Below are 18,369 nucleotides of genomic sequence, written 5' to 3'. Positions count from 1 at the left end.
CTCAAACCAAAAGACAAACAACTTACTTACGTCAAACTTTAACAAAGCTGATGACTAATTCTAAAGTAAATACAGTCCAGGTTATAACTGAGCATGTGCAAGTGCTCAAGTGTATCTTTTTCAATGTTTTCTAAATAAACAAACCTCAGTTGGAATAGTTTACATTAATATACAACCAGATTTCTATGGTTACTATTTATCAGAAACAATTCCAGCTTAGTTATACACACATAGCACAAGGTCAGTCTGGCCATCTATCCACCTAATTCCTTCATTAGGCAGCTCATTCAGACTACAGTAGAATGGAAAGAAAAATAAGAACATTATTTGCTTCATTCAGTTTAATGTTTTTAACTTCAATACCTAAAACTACTGTAATAAATCTCTTATCTTGCATGTAAATCACAACTACTGCTTAGTCTTTATTAAAAATACATTAAATATCCCACAGGGAAGCCCACAGGTTATTAATTGCTGATATGCAACTGATACATAAACACATTAAATCAAAGCAAATGTTTACTGAGCATTACTTATTATATGAAAGAGTCTGTGGTCCTGTTGAAGATATCTCAAAGTAGCTACAAGCTAGAATTTATCATTAATATATGTGTGTGCACGGGCATGTCTGCACGTGTGTGGTGTAATTTTTAGTAACTTAAGTCCCTTCACCAGTTGCAACAAAAAGTACAAACCTAGATCTCAAGAAAGGTAGACAGCAAGTTTTCTAGACATTACGTAAATAGCATTTACAGATCATTAAACAGCAGTTAACATCCTGAAAGGAAAATAGAGGCTGTAAGTGACGTTAGATCAGACTTCTGCTAGAAATGGCCAGACCATTCCAAGGAAAGCAATAGCTACTGACATCACAAAGACATGTTTGGCAACCAATCCTCAATTATCAAATATTGGTATAATTTCATGTCAGTGATTTATTATGATTTCATTACAGTGATCGCTTGGGCTTCCTCAATGGTAAAGAACCTGCCTGGCAATGCAGGCGACACAAGAGACACAAGTTCGATCCCCGAGTCAGGAAGATCCCTTGGAGTAGGAAACAACATCGCACTCCAGTATTCTTGCCTGGATAATCCCATGGGCAGAGGAGTAGTCCATAGGGTCACAGAGTCAGAGACAAATGAGCATTCAGCACACACAGTGATCTCTTAACTGTAAGCAGATCAGCATTATTAACACAGTAATATATTCCCTTCCTTGTCTATTTTGCTTGTTTTTTCATATATACTTTCAAATAGCTTATAAGCTGCCATCATAATTTCAAATGGATCTTTACATTGGCACCTCTTAAACATTCTACAAGATCCTTTCCAGTTTCCAAAAATTAAAGATATAAACCCAGAAAGGTTTTGTCAAATTCTATTCTAAATGGTAATATTCCACTAGCAAAAAAATCAGGATAAGTTGTATATAAAGTATGATGCAATTTTATGTAAAAGAAAAAAGTTTATATACACATACACACACACTACAGAGACAGTAGAATTATAATTTTAATTTTTCTCTTGATGTACTTCCCCAAATTTTTAAAGTGAGCATATATTGCTCTTAAACTGAGGAAAAGTAATTGTCAAAGCTTTCCCTACTATCACCCAGATGAAATCTATAATGTCACTTATCATACTCTGTTCTGTAACACAGTTATATTCTCTCATATATGTCTTCTCTGTTAGATTGCAAACTAGTTGAAGAATAGACCACATCTGTTTATCTTTGTAAGCAACATAATATAGTGTATACAATAATGCCTTATATGGGTTAAGGCTGTATTGTGCTTTAGATGAAAACAGTAAGGCATATTAGGTTAACTTCATAGACAGCACAAGACAAACAGTGAACTTTAGTCTCTTGAATAAACTCCTGTTGAATCCACGACAAAAATACATATACTAAATGCATGCATATACCAACATGATAGTTTTCTTAATCAGATATATTCAAGACTGCTGCTGCTGCTGCTAAGTCACTTCAGTCATGTTTGACTCTGTGCGACCCCATAGACGGAAGCCCACCAGGCTCCCCTGTTCCTGGGATTCTCCAGGCAAGAACGCTGGAGTGGGTTGCCATTTCCTTCTCCAATGCATAAAAGTGAAAGTGAAGTCACTCAGTCGTGTCCGACTCTTCACGACCCCATGGACTGTAGCCTACCAGGCTCCTCCGTCCATGGGATTTTCCAGGCAAGAGTACTGGAGTGGGTTGCCATTTCCTTCTCCTATATTCAAGACTAGTAGATGTTAAAACTTTCAAGTATCAACTGCCTAAGAACAGCAGCTCAGCACTTTGCCTGACCTAGCCAGGAAAGAAAGTCTACAATTTTATGTCTTAAGTTGACTTGGCATACAATATCCCAAGATAGTAATTATCTATCTCATTTTACATGAAAAGTGGCTGTATTTCAGTGGAAGACCAATGAATTCCCAGATATATCTTAGGTCAGACTTTATGAATAGCTTCCAGCTCCTAAATTTTCAAAACAGTTATATGTACCACTCTGCATTATCTGTTTCTTTTTTAACTGCAGAGTACTTTCATATTTACTGTCAATTTGACCCTCACTCCAGCTGAGACTGGCACAGGTATTATCTTTCCCATTTGACAAAAGATGACTGAGTGAAGAAACTGAGAGATGAAACTTTAGTCACTATCTAGTGAGACTCAATAAAGAAGGAAATGGCAACCCACTCCAGTACTCTTGCCTGGAGAATCCCATGGACAGAGGAGCCTGGCAGGCTACAGTCCATGGGGTCGCAAAGAGTCGGACACAACTGAAGCGACTTAGCACGCATGCAGTGAGACTCAAAACAGTTCTCCTGAATCCAAAATCCTGGATTTTCCATTATACCACATTTCCTCCCAAGGGGGAAACGGGAATTTAAGTTGTAAACTCTATTAAACGAGAGCCATAATGAACTCTCTACATACAGAGTGTCTATATATATATTACAGCAGATGTTTTATAGCAGTCAACAAACACCTGCTATAATGTTGCCCCTGAATACATCCTAAGGAAACAAACCACTGCTATAGTGAGACTGATTCACAGGCAACAATGCACAAAACCATTTTCCCCTAAACATCTATAAAATAAGACTTTTTTGTTCCAAAGCACTATCCTATATATTAATTTTGTATTTTATAGTTTATAGTTCTTGTTGTTCAGTTGCTCATTTGTGCCCGACTCTTGTGATCCCATGGACTGCAGCACACCAGGCTTCCCTGTCCTTCACTATCTCCTGCAGTTTGCTCAAACTCATGTCCATCAAGTCAGTGATGCTATCCAACCATCTCATCCTATGGTGCCCCCTTCTCCTCCTGCCCTCAGTCTTTCCCAGCATCAGGGTCTTTTCCTGTGAGTCAGCTCTTTACTTCAGGTGGCCAGAGTACTGGAGCTTCATCATCAGCATCAGTCCTTCCAATGAATATTCAGGGTTGATTTCCTTTAGGATTGCCTGGTTTGATCTCCTTGTAGTTTATAGTTAGGCAGAAAAATCTAAATTCAGCTACACAGTACATAAAAGTACTAATTTCTGTGGGCGCACTGCCCTCGTCTGTAAAATGAGAATAATAAACTAACAAGGTTATCATGAGAATTAAATTATTAATCCTTATATGCTTATTAGTAAGAGAGTTTGGCCAAAAGTAAGGGCTCATTAAATGTTAGTTTTAATATTTCACTGATTCTAAGATGGTGGGACATTTTCTTATATTTTAACAACTCAGAAAAAATCCATTTTATAATCAATGATGCATCATAGCTCAATCAATAGTATTTTTTCTTAATGATACATAAAATGATGCTTCTTGCAATCTCTGGCAAAAGATTTTATAGTTGATGAAATATAATATTATATGAAATATAAGATGCTGCTGAGCAAACATTTACCCTGCCACCACTCTTCTATTCAAAAGATTCACAAGCAATGCACCAAATCTACATCTCTAACCCTGCTCTCCCAAGACATGTTTCCGTCTGTGACATGTGGACAGATTGGCAGCACCTCAGATTTAACGGGTTCAAAATCAGAATCAACTCCTCAGAAGCTATTATTCTTTGTTTCTGATCCAAATTAATAACACCTTAAAGAAAAACTTGCACCTGAAACTTTGTAAGTCACCTACACTTCAATCAATCAACTAGTGGACTGTCCTACAAATACTGTTACAAACCAACAAGTTCAAATATTTAAAATGTTTCTACAAATTAAAAAAAAAAAAGAAGAAAAACCTGACTCCACCTTTACCTTCTTCCTCTCGCTCTCCTAGTTGAGGCCTTTCCTGTCTCTTAGTTAGAATCAAACACCCCATTTCTGCACCCATTTTATTTTCTACTTCTATTCTAGAAATTACCAAACTGTACCCAGAAACATATTTAGTTGTACATATAGCTGTTTCCCCATCTTGGCTCTCAGTTTCTTGAGGGCAAGGCCCATTTCTTCCTCATTTTTATATACCCAGGATGACTAGTTCAATGCCTCACCTGTAGCTAATTGCTCAATAAAATTGAGCTAATTGCTAGCATAAAATTTTGGGATCTCTTCAAGAAAATCAGAGATACCAAAAGAACATTTCATGCAAAGATGAGCTTGATAAAGGACAGAAATGGTATGGACCTAACAGAAGCAGAAGATATTAAGAAGAGATGGCAGAAATACACAGAAGACTTTGATATAGTTCCATGTATTTTGGCATTTAATATTACTGCTAAAAGTCTAGAAAATTTATTATCTTAGCGATTTTAAAAAAAGAAAATTGAATGAGGTATGAAACTTCTAATCCAATTCTGAGAATATAGAGAAATACTATGTTGTTAAAAAAAAAAAAAAACCAAGAAATTAACAAGTGATACAGTATTATTAACTAAAGTCAGATTTTGTTCAAATTTCACAAAACTTTATGCTAGTGTCTATTATTTGTTTTCGTACCTTATTTAAGTCTCCACATTGTATTTCACTGCATTGAGCAGCTGCAACAAATTCTGGTAAATTCTGTTTTCATTTTTGTTCTATTACAAATATTTTCTAATTTTCCTTGTTATGGCTTCTTAGATATACCCCTCATGTAAAAGTGGACATTTAATTTCCAAATCTGTGGGATTTTGTTTAAAGTATCTTTAATATTAATTTCTCATTATGATATTAACTTCTCATTTAAATGCTTTCTTCTCTGCAGTCACTCCTGTGGTTTTTTTTTCAGTCTAATTTTACTTAGGCTTTCAATGGCTAAGTTGAAGATATCTCTTGGTAAATGTCACATTGCACTTAAAAATATGTGGATTATTTTCAAATATCTTTTAATATTGATTCTACTGTAATTCCACAGTGACAAGAGAACAGACTCTGTATGATTTCAATATGTTTAGACCATGACATTTTTGCACCTTTTTTTATGTCCCTGGCTTTGTTCCAGTGTCTCCTAGTTTATAGTCTGTGGGAACTTGAATAGAATTTGTATCCTACTGTTGTGTGAAAATTGTATAAATTTTAATTATGTTGAATTGGTTCACAGTGCTTTTCAGGTCTACTATATCCTACTTCTCTAGATAATCACGATGGTGTTGACCACTGACCTAGAGCCAGACATCCTGGAATGTGAAGTCAAGTGGGCCTTAGAAAGCATCACTACGAACAAAGCTAGTTGGAGGTGATGGAATTCCAGTTGAGCTATTCCAAATCCTGAAAGATGATGCTGTGAAAGTGCTGCACTCAATATGCCAGCAAATTTGGAAAACTCAGCAGTGGCCACAGGACTGGAAAAGGTCAGTTTTCATTCCAATCCCAAAGAAAGGCAATGCCAAAGAATGCTCAAACTACCGCACAATTGCACTCATCTCACACGCTAGTAAAGTAATGCTCAAAATTCTCCAAGCCAGGCTTCAGCAATATGTGAACCATGAACTTCCTGATGTTCAAGCTGGTTTTAGAAAAGGCAGAGGAACCAGAGATCAAATTGCCAACATCCACTGGATCATAGAAAAAGCAAGAGAGTTCCAGAAAAACATCTATTTATGCTTTATTGACTATGCCAAAGCCTTTGACTGTGTGGATCACAATAAACTGTGGAAAATTCTGAAAGAGATGGGAATACCAGAACACCTGATCTGCCTCTTGAGAATTTGTATGCAGGTCAGGAAGCAACAGTTAGAACTGGACACGGAACAACAGACTGGTTCCAAATAGGAAAAGGAGTTCGTCAAGGCTGTATATTGTCACCCTGCTTATTTAACTTCTATGCAGAGTACATCATGAGAAACGCTGGACTGGAAGAAACACAAGCTGGAATCAAGATTGCCAGGAGAAATATCAATAACCTCAGAGATGCAGATGACACCACCCTTATGGCAGAAAGTGAAGAGGAACTCAAAAGCCTCTTGATGAAAGTGAAAGTGGAGAGTGAAAAAGTTGGCTTAAAGCTCAACATTCAGAAAACGAAGATCATGGCATCTGGTCCCATCACTTCATGGGAAATAGATGGGGAAACAGTGGAAACAGTGTCAGACTTTATTTTTGGGGCTCCAAAATCACTGCAGATGGTGACTGCAGCCATGAAATTAAAAGACGCTTACTCCTTGGAAGGAAAGTTATGACCAACCTAGATAGCATATTCAAAAGCAGAGACATTACTTTGCCAACAAAGGTCCGTCTAGTCAGGGCTATGGTTTTTCCAGTGGTCATATATGGATGTGAGAGTTGGACTGTGAAGAAGGCTGAGCACCGAAGAATTGATGCTTTTGAACAGTGGTGTTGGAGAAGACTCTTGAGAGTCCCTTGGACTGCAAGGAGATCCAACCAGTCCATTCTGAAGATCAGCCCTGGGATTTCTTTGGAAGGAATGATGCTGAAGCTGAAACTCCAGTACTTTGGCCACCTCATGCGAAGAGTTGACTCATTGGAAAAGACTCTGATGCTGGGAGGGATTGGGGGCAGGAGGAGAAGGGGACGACAGAGGATGAGATGGCTGGATGGCATCACTGACTCGATGGACGTGAGTCTGGGTGAACTCCAGGAGTTGGTGATGGACAGGGAGGCCTGGTGTGCTACGATTCATGGGGTTGCAAAGAGTTGGACATGACTGAGAGACTGTTCTGATCTGATATCAAAGTCTTGAGTGAATATAAATTTGAAATTTAGCATTCTATTATAGTAAGTCAAACAAGTGGAATCAAGATGTCATAAATTTTTTTAGCTAGGCAAAAATTCATAAATTTTCTAAAATATATGTATTATATTATACATACTATATATATGTATACATAAGCTTTTCTACAATGCTTGTTAAAGGCTTGAGAAAGTACAACAACAAAAAAAAAGAGGCAGAGAAATTGGAAAACATAAACTAAATGATATGGGGAGCACTAAATATGAAATAAAAAAATGAAACAAAGTAGATAAAAGATTATCATACAGTCCAGTTGTTTTTAAACATGGGTGCTCATTAGAAATACATCTGGAGCTTTGGAGAAGAAGAGCAATACCTGGGGATTTGCATTTTTCAAAAAATTACACAATAATTCTATTATGCATCTGGATTTTAAAAACTGCTTTTCTATTAAATGGTAGTCTTAGTAATATAGAATTCTATGATTTTCTGTTGACCAATCATGATGTAATGGTATTAAATAATTGCTATGAAATTATTAAATTTAAAATATTTATTAAAAATTATTTATTAAATAATCAGTATTAAAAACATAATCACAATAGTAAAAGATGCTTATGTTTTCACAATCAATAGCCAGACAAAAAATAGAAGACAATTATAGTTGCAAACCATAATGGAAACATGATTAACCTAACAATATAAAATAATTACATACAATTTGAGGGGTCAAGTAGAGTGATGTGATAAGTGGAAGTGCATACATGCACATGTTCTCAATCTGCCCAGGCAGTCTATGTCTTTTGGTTGGTGCATTTAATCCATTTACAGTTAAGGTAATTATCAATATGTATGATCCTATTACTATTTTCTTAATTGTTTTTGGTTTATTTTTGTGTAGGTTTTTCCCCTCTCTTGTGTCTCCTGCCTAAAAAAGTTCCTTTAAAATTTGTTGTAAAGCTGGTTTGGTGGTGGTGAACTCTCTCAGCTTTTGCTTGTCTGGAAAGCTTTTGATTTCTCCATCAAATCTGAATGAGAGTCTTGCTGGGTAGACTATTCTTTGCTGTAGGTTATTCCCTTTCATCACTTTAAATATATCATGCCATTCCCTTCTGGCTTGTAGTTTCTGTTGACAAATCAGCTGATAACCTTATAGTAGTTCCCTTGGGTGTTATTTGTCGTTTTTCCCTTGTTGCTTTTAATATTTTATCTTTAATTTTCGTCATTTTGATTACTATGTGTATCAGTGTTCCTCCTTGGGTTTATCCTGCCTGGGGCTCCGTGCTTCCTGGACTTGGTTGACTATTTCCCTTCCCATGTTAGGTATACATACATGTTCGTTGCTCAGTCATGTCCAACTCATTGCAACCCCATGAACTGTAGTCTGCCAAGCTCCTCTGTCCATGGAATTCTCCAGGCAAGAATACTGGAGTGGGTGGCCATTTCCTTCTCCAGGGCATCTTCCCAACCCAGGGATTGAACACAGGTCTCTGCGTTGCAGGCAGATTCTTTGCCATGTTTTCATGGTAAGTTTTCAGCTATTATTTCTTCAAATATTTTCTTGGATCCTCTCTCTCTTCCTTCTGGGACTCCTATAATGTGAATGTAGGTGCATTTAATGTTGTCCCAGAGGTCTCTTAGGTTGTCTTCATTTTTTTTTTCATTCTTTTTTTATATAGTCTGCTATGCAGCAGTTATTTCCACCATTCTGTCCTCCAGGTGACTTATCTGTTCTTCTGCATCAGTTATTCTGCTATTGATTCCTTCTAATGTATTGTTCATCTCTGTTTGTTTGTTCTTTAATCCTTCTAGGTCTTTGGTAAACATTTATTGCATCTTCTCAATCTTTGCCTTCATTCTTTATCCAAGATTCTGAATCATCTTCACTAGCATTATGAATTTTTTTGGAAGGTTGTCTATCTCCACTTCATTTGGTTGTTTCCCTGGGGTTTTATCTTGTCCCTTCATCTGGAACAAAAACCCTCTACTTTTTCATCCTGGTTAACTTTCTGTGGTGTGATTTTTGGTTCTAGCCATTGTGGGACTGTGGTTCTTCTTGCTTCTTATTTCTTCCCTCTGATGGAGAAGGCTAAGAGGCTTGTATAAGCTTCCTGATGGGAGAGACTGGTGGTGGAAAAACTGGGTCTTGCTCTGGTGGGCAGGGCTATGCTCAGTAAAACTTTAATCTGCTGATGGATGGGGAAGTTCCTGAAATCATATTCTTTACTTGTGTATCTACCTTTAATAGGGGCTTCATAAATAGTTTGAATAGATGTATAAACTTTAAAGATGTAGAAATTAAGGTTAAGTAACATGTAAGGACATACAACATATAAGTGGTGGAGCTGATATATTCACTAACTCAGATCAGATCAGTCGCTCAGTCGTGTCCGACTCTTTGCGACCCCATGAATTGCAGTACACCAGGCCTCCCTGTCCATCACCAACTCCTGGAGTTCACCCAGACTCACGTCCATCGAGTCAGTGATGCCATCCAGCCATCTCATCCTCTGTCGTTCCCTTCTCCTCCTGCCCCCAATCCCTCCCAGCATCAGAGTCTTTTCCAATGAGTCAACTTTTCACATGAGGTGGCCAAAGTACTGGAGTTTCAGCTTTAGCATCATTCCTTCCAAAGAAATCCCAGGGCTGATCTCCTTCAGAATGGACTGGTTGGATCTCCTTGCAGTCCAAGGGACTCTCAAGAGTCTTCTCCAACACCACAGTTCCAAAGCATCAATTCTTCGGTGCTCAGCCTTCTTCAAAGTCCAACTCTCACATCCATATATGACCACTGGAAAAACCATAGCCCTGACTAGACGGACCTTTGTTGGCAAAGTAATGTCTCTGCTTTTGAATATGCTATCTAGGTTGGTCATAACTTTCCTTCCAAGGAGTAAACGTCTTTTAATTTCATGGCTGCAGTCACCATCTGTAGTGATTTTGGAGCCCAGAAAAATTAAGTCTGACTCAGATCTGCCTAAAACCCAAACTTTTCATATCTAACCCATATCACACTAGTAAAGCATAGTAAGAGTAAAAGTAAGAAAGATAGACTGGAGAGCATCATCAGATAGTCAGATGATGAAGTTTAAAATTATAAAAGCAGAGCACCATTCCAAGGAGTGATATACTGTAGGATGTGATCATGGGTGTGGATGGCTGAAATGAGGTAGACAGAGATTTATATCTGTATCATTCACCACCCTCTCCTTGGCAAGCAGATTTTCTGTATCCATTTGCGGATAAAGGCTCTACAAATTCGGCTCATAACTAACAGAAACATCAGTGAGCTAGCCCTTTGAATCATCTCTGTCCCACTCTGAATCACACATAAAAGCAATTACCTCCCCACTGTCCAGTCCCTTAGTTGCTAGGAGAATCTTCCTCATTCACAGCCCTCTAGCCTCTTCTCAATATCACTCATTGTAAAACACTATGAAAATTATTAAGGCAAACAGCTGCAAGAGAAAATTAATAGCTTAACACAGTCCACAGGCCTATCTGTTCTCCAGTCCCAAAAAAGTACTAAGAACTAAATGCATAGAAAGAAGTAATAGAAAGAAAAAAAGAAGATTTTTCTTTTGGGAAATATGTGCTTTCTAGTAATTAATAATTTATTTTTCCTATTTTATATAATTGCTTAGGAGGAAACAATTTGTATACATACACCCTAGCACGAAATTTCTCGTGTCATATTTTGACCACATATTTTATCACTATGAGGTTCACTGGCACACACAAAAAAAGAAGCCCTGATGACTTTTTCCTTTGATGTCAGGGCCTCTCTCAAATAGTTGCTTTTGGAGATTACACCTGAGAATTCATTTTTACTGAAGAAGACAAATAGAAGAATGAGACAATTTCCTTTATAAGGCTGAACACAAAATTCTACCAATGCCTACATTTTTCTTTTCTTTCTCAGTAATCACAGAAAGATCACAACAAAGCAGGAAATACAAAGCTGGTTGCCTGATCTTCCTCATCAGGAGCAGCTACACCTAAGTATTCTATACAACAGTAAATAAGCTATGGATCTCACCACCCTTTTCTAACAGTTCAAATCTTATCAAAATATGTGGTCCCCCAACAGTGACCAATTAGTTGCTGTTATTTTCAGTATGACGAAGTCATAGATATAAACATAGCTGATGTACTTCAACGTTGTGGGTTTTATCGTTATTGATGTTGCAAAGTCCCCATCTCTGGCCATTACGAGCTTCTCACTGTTAATATTTTGATATGTATCTTTTCAGCCTTTTCCCCCCAAGAGTTACCTACCGTTTGACCTTTCTCTTCATCCCCTTTTTCATTTTTCATTGAGCTCCATGTTCACATGCATTTTCTCATGTCAGTAATTTCTTTTAAAACTTTTCATCTAAAAATAATTTCAGACTTACAAAAAAGTTGCAAAAATAAAAATAGGTAACTTCTGTCTTTAGAAAAATGATATTCCTTTTTAAAAGTATGTAATGCCCCTAAGTTCAGGGCTAAGCTATTATCTTTGTTCAGCATGATAAACAAGAATTCAATATTTCTTTCAAAAAATGAAAGCCACAGATTTCAGTCTTAAATGTGAGGCATCAATTTGAGCATAATGGTCAGGTCATTAAAAAAAAAAAAAACACACAAAACATTACCAAGCCTATAGGATTAACATGCAATAAGTATGTATTAATTCCTATGAAGTGGTTTGATAACCTGGCCAAATTCCTTTTTTTTTTATGTTTTGATGAATATCAGAAATACAGTTACTAGGAAGGTAAATTGGTAGATCTTAGAAGACTGTTTTACATTATCAACTACAGTTGAACATAACCAGTGTTTTGATCCCACATATATATACACACACCCATCAGAAATACATACGAAGGTAGACCAAAAGACACAAAATACAAAAACATTTGGAGTGGCATTATAAAATCACAGTCCAAGATGGAAAAAAAGATGTCCAGCAAAGGTAAATAAACTGTGGCATATTCATACACTGAGCTACTATACAGCAATACAAATAAACTACTGCAAAATGCATCAAGTGGAAGCATCTGACAAGCGTAAGATTAAGCAGAAGCATCCCCCCCCAAAATATTGTATAATCCCATTTATAAGAAGTCCAATATGTCAATAATATATCAATTCTTAAAAGCTCAAAAACAGGCAAACTATATATTTTGCTGTGAGCCTAAAACTGCTCTTAAAAAATAAAGTTTATTTTAAAAATAAATAAATGAAGTTTAATAATTAAAAAAAAAATACTAAACTATTCTGTAGCATTGGAATAGTATAACATTATCTTTGGGGAAAATGGGAGGAAGCACTGACTGAAAGGAAGAGTACGTGGGCTTCTGGGGTGTTAGTAGTATTCTATATCTTGAACAAGGTGGTGATCATTTGAGTGTGTTCACTTTGTGATAATTCAGTGAGTCATACACTTAAAGACTTGTTTACTTTAATATACATATAAATCAAAAAATTTTTAATATATAAATATTGACTCTTTTCTGAACTTTATTAAAGACAGTCCACTATAATGTATGTATAAAATACCCCAACTTAAAGAATAGTGCTTTATTTAAAAGTTAGAAAAAATAGTGCAGTATTTCCCTACTCTAGCAGGAACTTAACTTATTCTACTTATCCCAACTCAGACTTAATAATCCTAATGGATTCTGAGTTTATCTAATAAAGGAGATATTAACATTTTAAGACCTATGTAGATTGCTTGGACTCTTATCTATGTATATGTATCATAAACAGGCATAGAGAAGGTACTCTACAAATATTTACCAATGATACACATCCCAAACTTTAAACAAAGTCACATAGCAAAGTCTGAAATACCTTGCACTGGTAAAACAGGATCAACACTCAGCCTGCTGGCCTAAAGAGTGCAACTTCTAGAAACCTAACCTCTAAAAACTAAAAAAATTACAGAATGTACTGATTATAAGGAAGAACACAATTGTGATAACTCTCTTTGGCAGAGGAAATTGGTCCTTTTCCCCTTCCCTGCTGCCTGGCTCAAATAAGGCATAATCAACTTCCTGATGCCATAGCTAAGCAAAAAGGAACCCAGCAGCAACTCTGCTCATGAGGGCAGAAACTACTTAAACTACCTGATGCGATGAAAACCCAGCAGCAAGGAGTTAGCTGAGGCAGATGACAATGTTGCAGAAATAAGATGAGAAGAAACCCTTGATCAACCTGTTCTTATTCCTGAAAACTCTAAAATCATTATTATTCCTACTTTTCAGAGTGATAATAAATCAAAATATATCACTGGAGTCTTCCCAGGCTAGAATTAACCCACAATCAACAGGTGTCCTGAGTGTCCATCAGAGTCTACCTTCTAAGAGTTTCCCAGTAGTATCTGTTCAGTTAGTTAGATGACTGTATGTGCTTATAAAATATAAGTTTTTCTAAGGGCAAATCACAACATACATCGATTTGATATAGTTCTCATTACTAGAGATATTGATTTGTTCTGTCTTAAAAACACAAGTAATAAATATTCAGCATCCCTGGTGGCTCAGACAGTAAAGAATCTGCCTGCAGTGCAGGAGACTCGGGTTCGATCCCTGGGTTGGGAACATACCCTGGAGAAGGTAATGACAACCCACTCCAGTATTCTTGCCTGGAGAATTCCACGGACAAAGGAGCCTGGTGGGCTTCAGACCATAGGGTCCCAAAGAGTTGGGACACAACTGAGCGACTAACACATAGAAAATAAATTTTTAAATAATCAAAGAAGATAAACAAGTACGTGAAAATCACAGGTCAAACTTAAGAGAGCTGAGGTCTTCAGGATTTTGGTAAACATAAAGTTTTACCCACTGGTAAAGGATCTGCTTCTCACAGAGGACTGCTGATATGAGAGATCCCTCCAGGTGAGTGTAATTATTATGCCAAGAAAACAGCAATGAGCAAATCACACAGAAAAGACAGATGGAAAGCTGACTGGTGATCTCCAAACATAACAAAACTATCTATAGCAATGTTCATTGTGGCATTGTTTATTACAGCAAAATTATAAATTATATTGTTTATAAAGGCAAAATTTATAATAGTAAAAAAAATTCTGATTGTTCATCAATATGAAACTGGTTAAATTACATATGCTCATAAAATGAAACAGTACTCCACAGCCATTAAAAGGAACAATTTAAACTCACGAAAGCTGATAGGAAAATAAATCATTAAGCTTTTTAAAAAGTTAAATATACCTCTAATTGTAGAATCTATATACTTAAATGTAATGAAAATTTCCAAGATGGACAAGAAAGAGTACACAGTAGTTACCTCTGGGGAGTAAGAATAGGGAATAAAGACAGGAGAACTTTGTCCTTTCACGTCACATCCTAAAACTGAATTTCTTATCATACATATATATCACCTCTATAATAAAGACAAAACAATGAAAGCAAAGAACAAAAACCTTAACGATGCTGAGCAGGTGATAGGACCATGATGATTTTTATTTTCCTTTTTACACTTTTCTGTATTTTCTCAATTTTCTGTGATTAACAGTATGTTAGTCCACGGGGTCGCTAAGAGTTGGACACAATTGAGCGACTTCACTTTCACTTTTCACTTTCTTGCACTGGAGAAGAAAATGGCAACCCACTCCGGTGTTTTTGCCTGGAGAATCCCAGGAACGGGGGAGCCTGGTGGGTTGCCATCTATGGGGTGGCACAGAGTCGGACACGACTGAAGTGACTTAGCAGCAGCAGCAGCAGCAGCAGCAGCATATATTGCTTCTTATACCCCCAAAACTTTTTTGTTTTAGATTTTTTAACAAGTGTGGTCACTTTTAGTTCAAATTAGGGAGAAAAATCCAGAGTTCAGTTATAAGCACTATAGCAATTACAAAGAAATATGGAAAGACTCAGTTCTCAAAGTGCTTATTTATTTGGAGAAAACAGTCATGAACACCAAGACATCAAAAGTTAAAGAAAATCCTTGATTTAGTTTACTGGAGTTGCTTAGGTGGTACTGGCTCCTACGGAAGCAAAAGATACCAGTATTGTGAGGAAAGCTGTGCCAGATACTTGAAGAAAGACTAAGTGAATTATATAAAAGAATTTTTTTTTCAAAATTCAAGTCTAATATCCCACTAGATGTTGAAATTCCTTTTACCACTCATTCAATCTCTGCTTAAGTATCCTATGTCAAAAAATTCTCATAAATAGTCCATTCCATTTGTTAACAACTCTGTTTAAGTTCTTTCTTATGTTAAAAGCTAAAATGTCTCCTATCATTTTCAACACTGGCTGACTTGTCCTAGTTCTGTCTGAGCAACAGTTTAGACAATTTTCATTTACTATTATGATCCTTCTGCAAGAAGGATCAAATTCCTCAAATGGTTTCTACACCCTTCGATATTCTAATTATTCCCCTTTGAACAAACTAGTTTCTCAGTTTGCCTCTTAGAATCAACTACCCTAATTGAACACAGAATTCCAGAACTGATCTGACCAGTGCTTTTATCTCCTTAGTCTGGGTCACCATGAACACAGAGCAAGACTAGTTGCTAGGCGGTATACAATTCATCGCCAAATCAGCGGCACTGTTCAGATCCTGAGTAATTTATGTTTTAAGGAATTTAACGCATTAAAAGAGAAAGATCACTGTGGACTGATGAACTGAGGACATTTTCAACAACAAAAGTAGACTATAAGCTGGGAAAGGAAGAATACATTTTCGATAAGCAGAAAACACAGAACACTGCCATGGTGCGAATGAACAAAGCTAGTGCTAGAGCAAAGTATCTGCATAAGGACAGGCAAGAACATAGGGCCAAAAGGAGGGCTAGAGTCATACTACTGAGAGCCCCTAACCTGCAGGGGATAAGGCATGATTAAAGGGTTAAACCAAAAAATTGATTTCTTGATTGAGATATTTGGAATGACTAAATCAATATCAGTTTGTCAAATTCAACATCAGATTAAATACTGTTTGAATTTTTTTTTCTAAATTGAGGTATGGTTAATTCACAGTGTTGTATTAGTTACATGTATACAGCAAAGTGATTCAGTTTTAACGTATATTGTGCATTATTTTTCAGGTTCTTTTCGATTATAGAGAGAAAGAGCATAGTTAGCTAAACAGAATTCCTTGAAAATGAAAGTCACCTGATATTAGAACAAATTGAAAGCAACAGCTCCTTCTCTGAAGCATCAATTCAATTAAAGAGGAATTTCTAGTTTAATAGTGCTCCTGGCTGAAGAATCTTTCATAAGGGATAGTTCTGTAATACAGTGTGGCAGTAGAGAATTAAAACTGTCCAAGGGACACTGCAAACCCCAACCTCTCCCAAATCCTGCTACTCAACAGCAGGGATCTAAAGGAATAAATAGATTCCCAGCTGCTGAGAGAAAATGTCTTACTAAAAGCAAAGCAAAATTCTCATTAATGAAAAATCAACCATGAAAGAAGAAAATTTCTGTGTGTCTCATAATCCCTGGAAATAATCAAATCCATTTTGGGTTAATACAGATTTAACAAAACAGTGAGAGAGAACAGAGGAAAGCAGTTTCATTTGCCAAAAGCTGGGGGAAACACTTAACAGAGATCACAACCAACAATGCTTCTAATCCACAGAATCAAAAGAAACATGAACTCGATCCAATGAAAGGTGCTGGGAAAAGGTTCTCATAGATAAATTCCCTCACTCACAACCGAGCCACCTTATCCCACCTTGTTCAACACGGATATGATAGGCTGTAACTTGAATTTCCCAAGATCAAATTCAATACGTAATCCAAACCCTGCTTTTTCTGATCTGGTAATCTCTAAAATCACAGTCCCTGCACTCATTCAAAACCAGCCCTGAGCTTCTACTATATCAGGCACCTAGAACACAAAAACCATTAACAGCCTCTACCCTCATGAAGCTTAGTCGACACACCTTGCCTCCTCATAAACCCCAAAGCTCTTGAATTAAAATATCTTCTCAGGTGGGTCAAGCGTCCTCAGTGGAAAAGCAATAAAGGACTTCACCTTTAGTTAGTGTGAGAGAAGTAAATATAAGTAAGTAAATCATACTTCTTATGCTCTGCTCTGAAAGAAGAGAAGCCGACACAACCTTTTCAAGTCGAATGAGCATACAGTTAGCCCGGACTACACAGGAGGAGCAGGGGACAAAGACAAGCAACAGGGGGGTGGAACGCCAATAAATACATTGGAAGAAGGGATACGACAGCTGTACTCCTTCAAAGCACGATTAGAAAGAACCTGCTACTAAGCCGACTGAGGTTTTACGGTGCGGCGAGAAGGAAAAGAATAGAGGCTGCCCGCTCTGAACTGACGCCCGCTATCCGTGGTCCCCAGCTCGTCCACTCTCACTAGAGGACAGCTCTGGATGTTATTTAATAGGATCTGGGCCTGCCAGCCAACAACACTGTCACATGGCCACCGGAACGGAGAGGTAACAGTCCCTCACAGGAGCGTGAAGAAAAACAAGAGAGAGTGGAAAGAACTCTTCAAGATGTTCATAAAGGAGTTAACATAATGGTTTCCCGAGACACGGGCGGGGCGTGAAGTTTGAAAAAGGTGGTAACCCGACGCCCACTGGAAGCTCGTGGAGATCCCTGAGCGACCTCGGTCCCTCCACCTCAGTCCGCGCACTCACCGCGCACGCAGAGCAGCGACATGGCCGAGCCGCCGGCGATTCGCCGCGCCCCCGCCCCGCCGCCGCTCCCTCTCTCCTCTTAGCAGGTGCCGCGGCAGTTCCCGCTATCGACCCCACGGGTCTCCCCGCTCCTCATGGTCCCCGTAGCAGGCAGCGTCCCGCCGCTCCGTCTGACCCGCTCCAATTTTCACCGTCTGAGCGGGCTCCCGATAGTGGGGACTACCGGCCGGCAGGCGGGGGACTGGGCGCGGCACCACGGCGCCATCGCTGGGAGGTAAGGGCGATCGGGACTCCCTCCCTCACTCCACCCGGGATCCGAGCGAGCGCCGGGATAGAGCCAAGCCGTGGCGCCCCGCCTCCCAGCCAATCAACTCACGCCCAGTCCGCCGCCCCGCCCCCGAAGGGCACGTAGGAGGCGGGGTCCTTTTCCGCTTTCCTCAGTAAAAGAATGAAGGCTACTCGGCCCACTAACGAGGCTTACGGCCGAGAGGGGCGGGCTTCCCCGGCACCTGTGTGAGGCGGGAATTGCAGCTTTGTGCCCCTTTCATGTGGGCGGGGCTTCTACGCAGGAACAGATTCTTTTCATTGAGAATTTCTGTCCGACTTCCTTAAAGAATCTATCCCTC

General features: G+C 38.2%; 1 protein-coding gene across 4 annotated transcripts in view; it reads right to left on the bottom strand.

Annotated features, from left to right (window-relative positions):
* Positions 1–18,092, bottom strand: part of UNC13B (unc-13 homolog B) — a 213,949-nt gene extending 195,857 nt beyond the window's left edge. For 3 of the 4 annotated variants that reach the window (XM_061426825.1, XM_061426826.1, XM_061426827.1), the window contains exon 1: positions 17,744–18,091. In XM_061426825.1, coding sequence (XP_061282809.1) covers positions 17,744–17,765 — 22 coding nt within the window. In that variant the 5' untranslated portion in view covers positions 17,766–18,091. Of the gene's footprint in view, positions 1–17,743 lie in introns of all 4 variants that reach the window. The other variant, XM_061426824.1, reaches the window with a different exon arrangement.
* Between the last annotated feature and the right edge of the window lie 277 nt (positions 18,093–18,369).

This window comes from Bos javanicus, chromosome 8 (genome assembly GCF_032452875.1).
Source record: "Bos javanicus breed banteng chromosome 8, ARS-OSU_banteng_1.0, whole genome shotgun sequence".
NCBI lineage: Eukaryota > Metazoa > Chordata > Mammalia > Artiodactyla > Bovidae > Bos > Bos javanicus.
The sequence above is the reverse complement of the archived record's forward strand: the minus strand, read 5'-3'. Positions and strand labels throughout refer to the sequence as shown.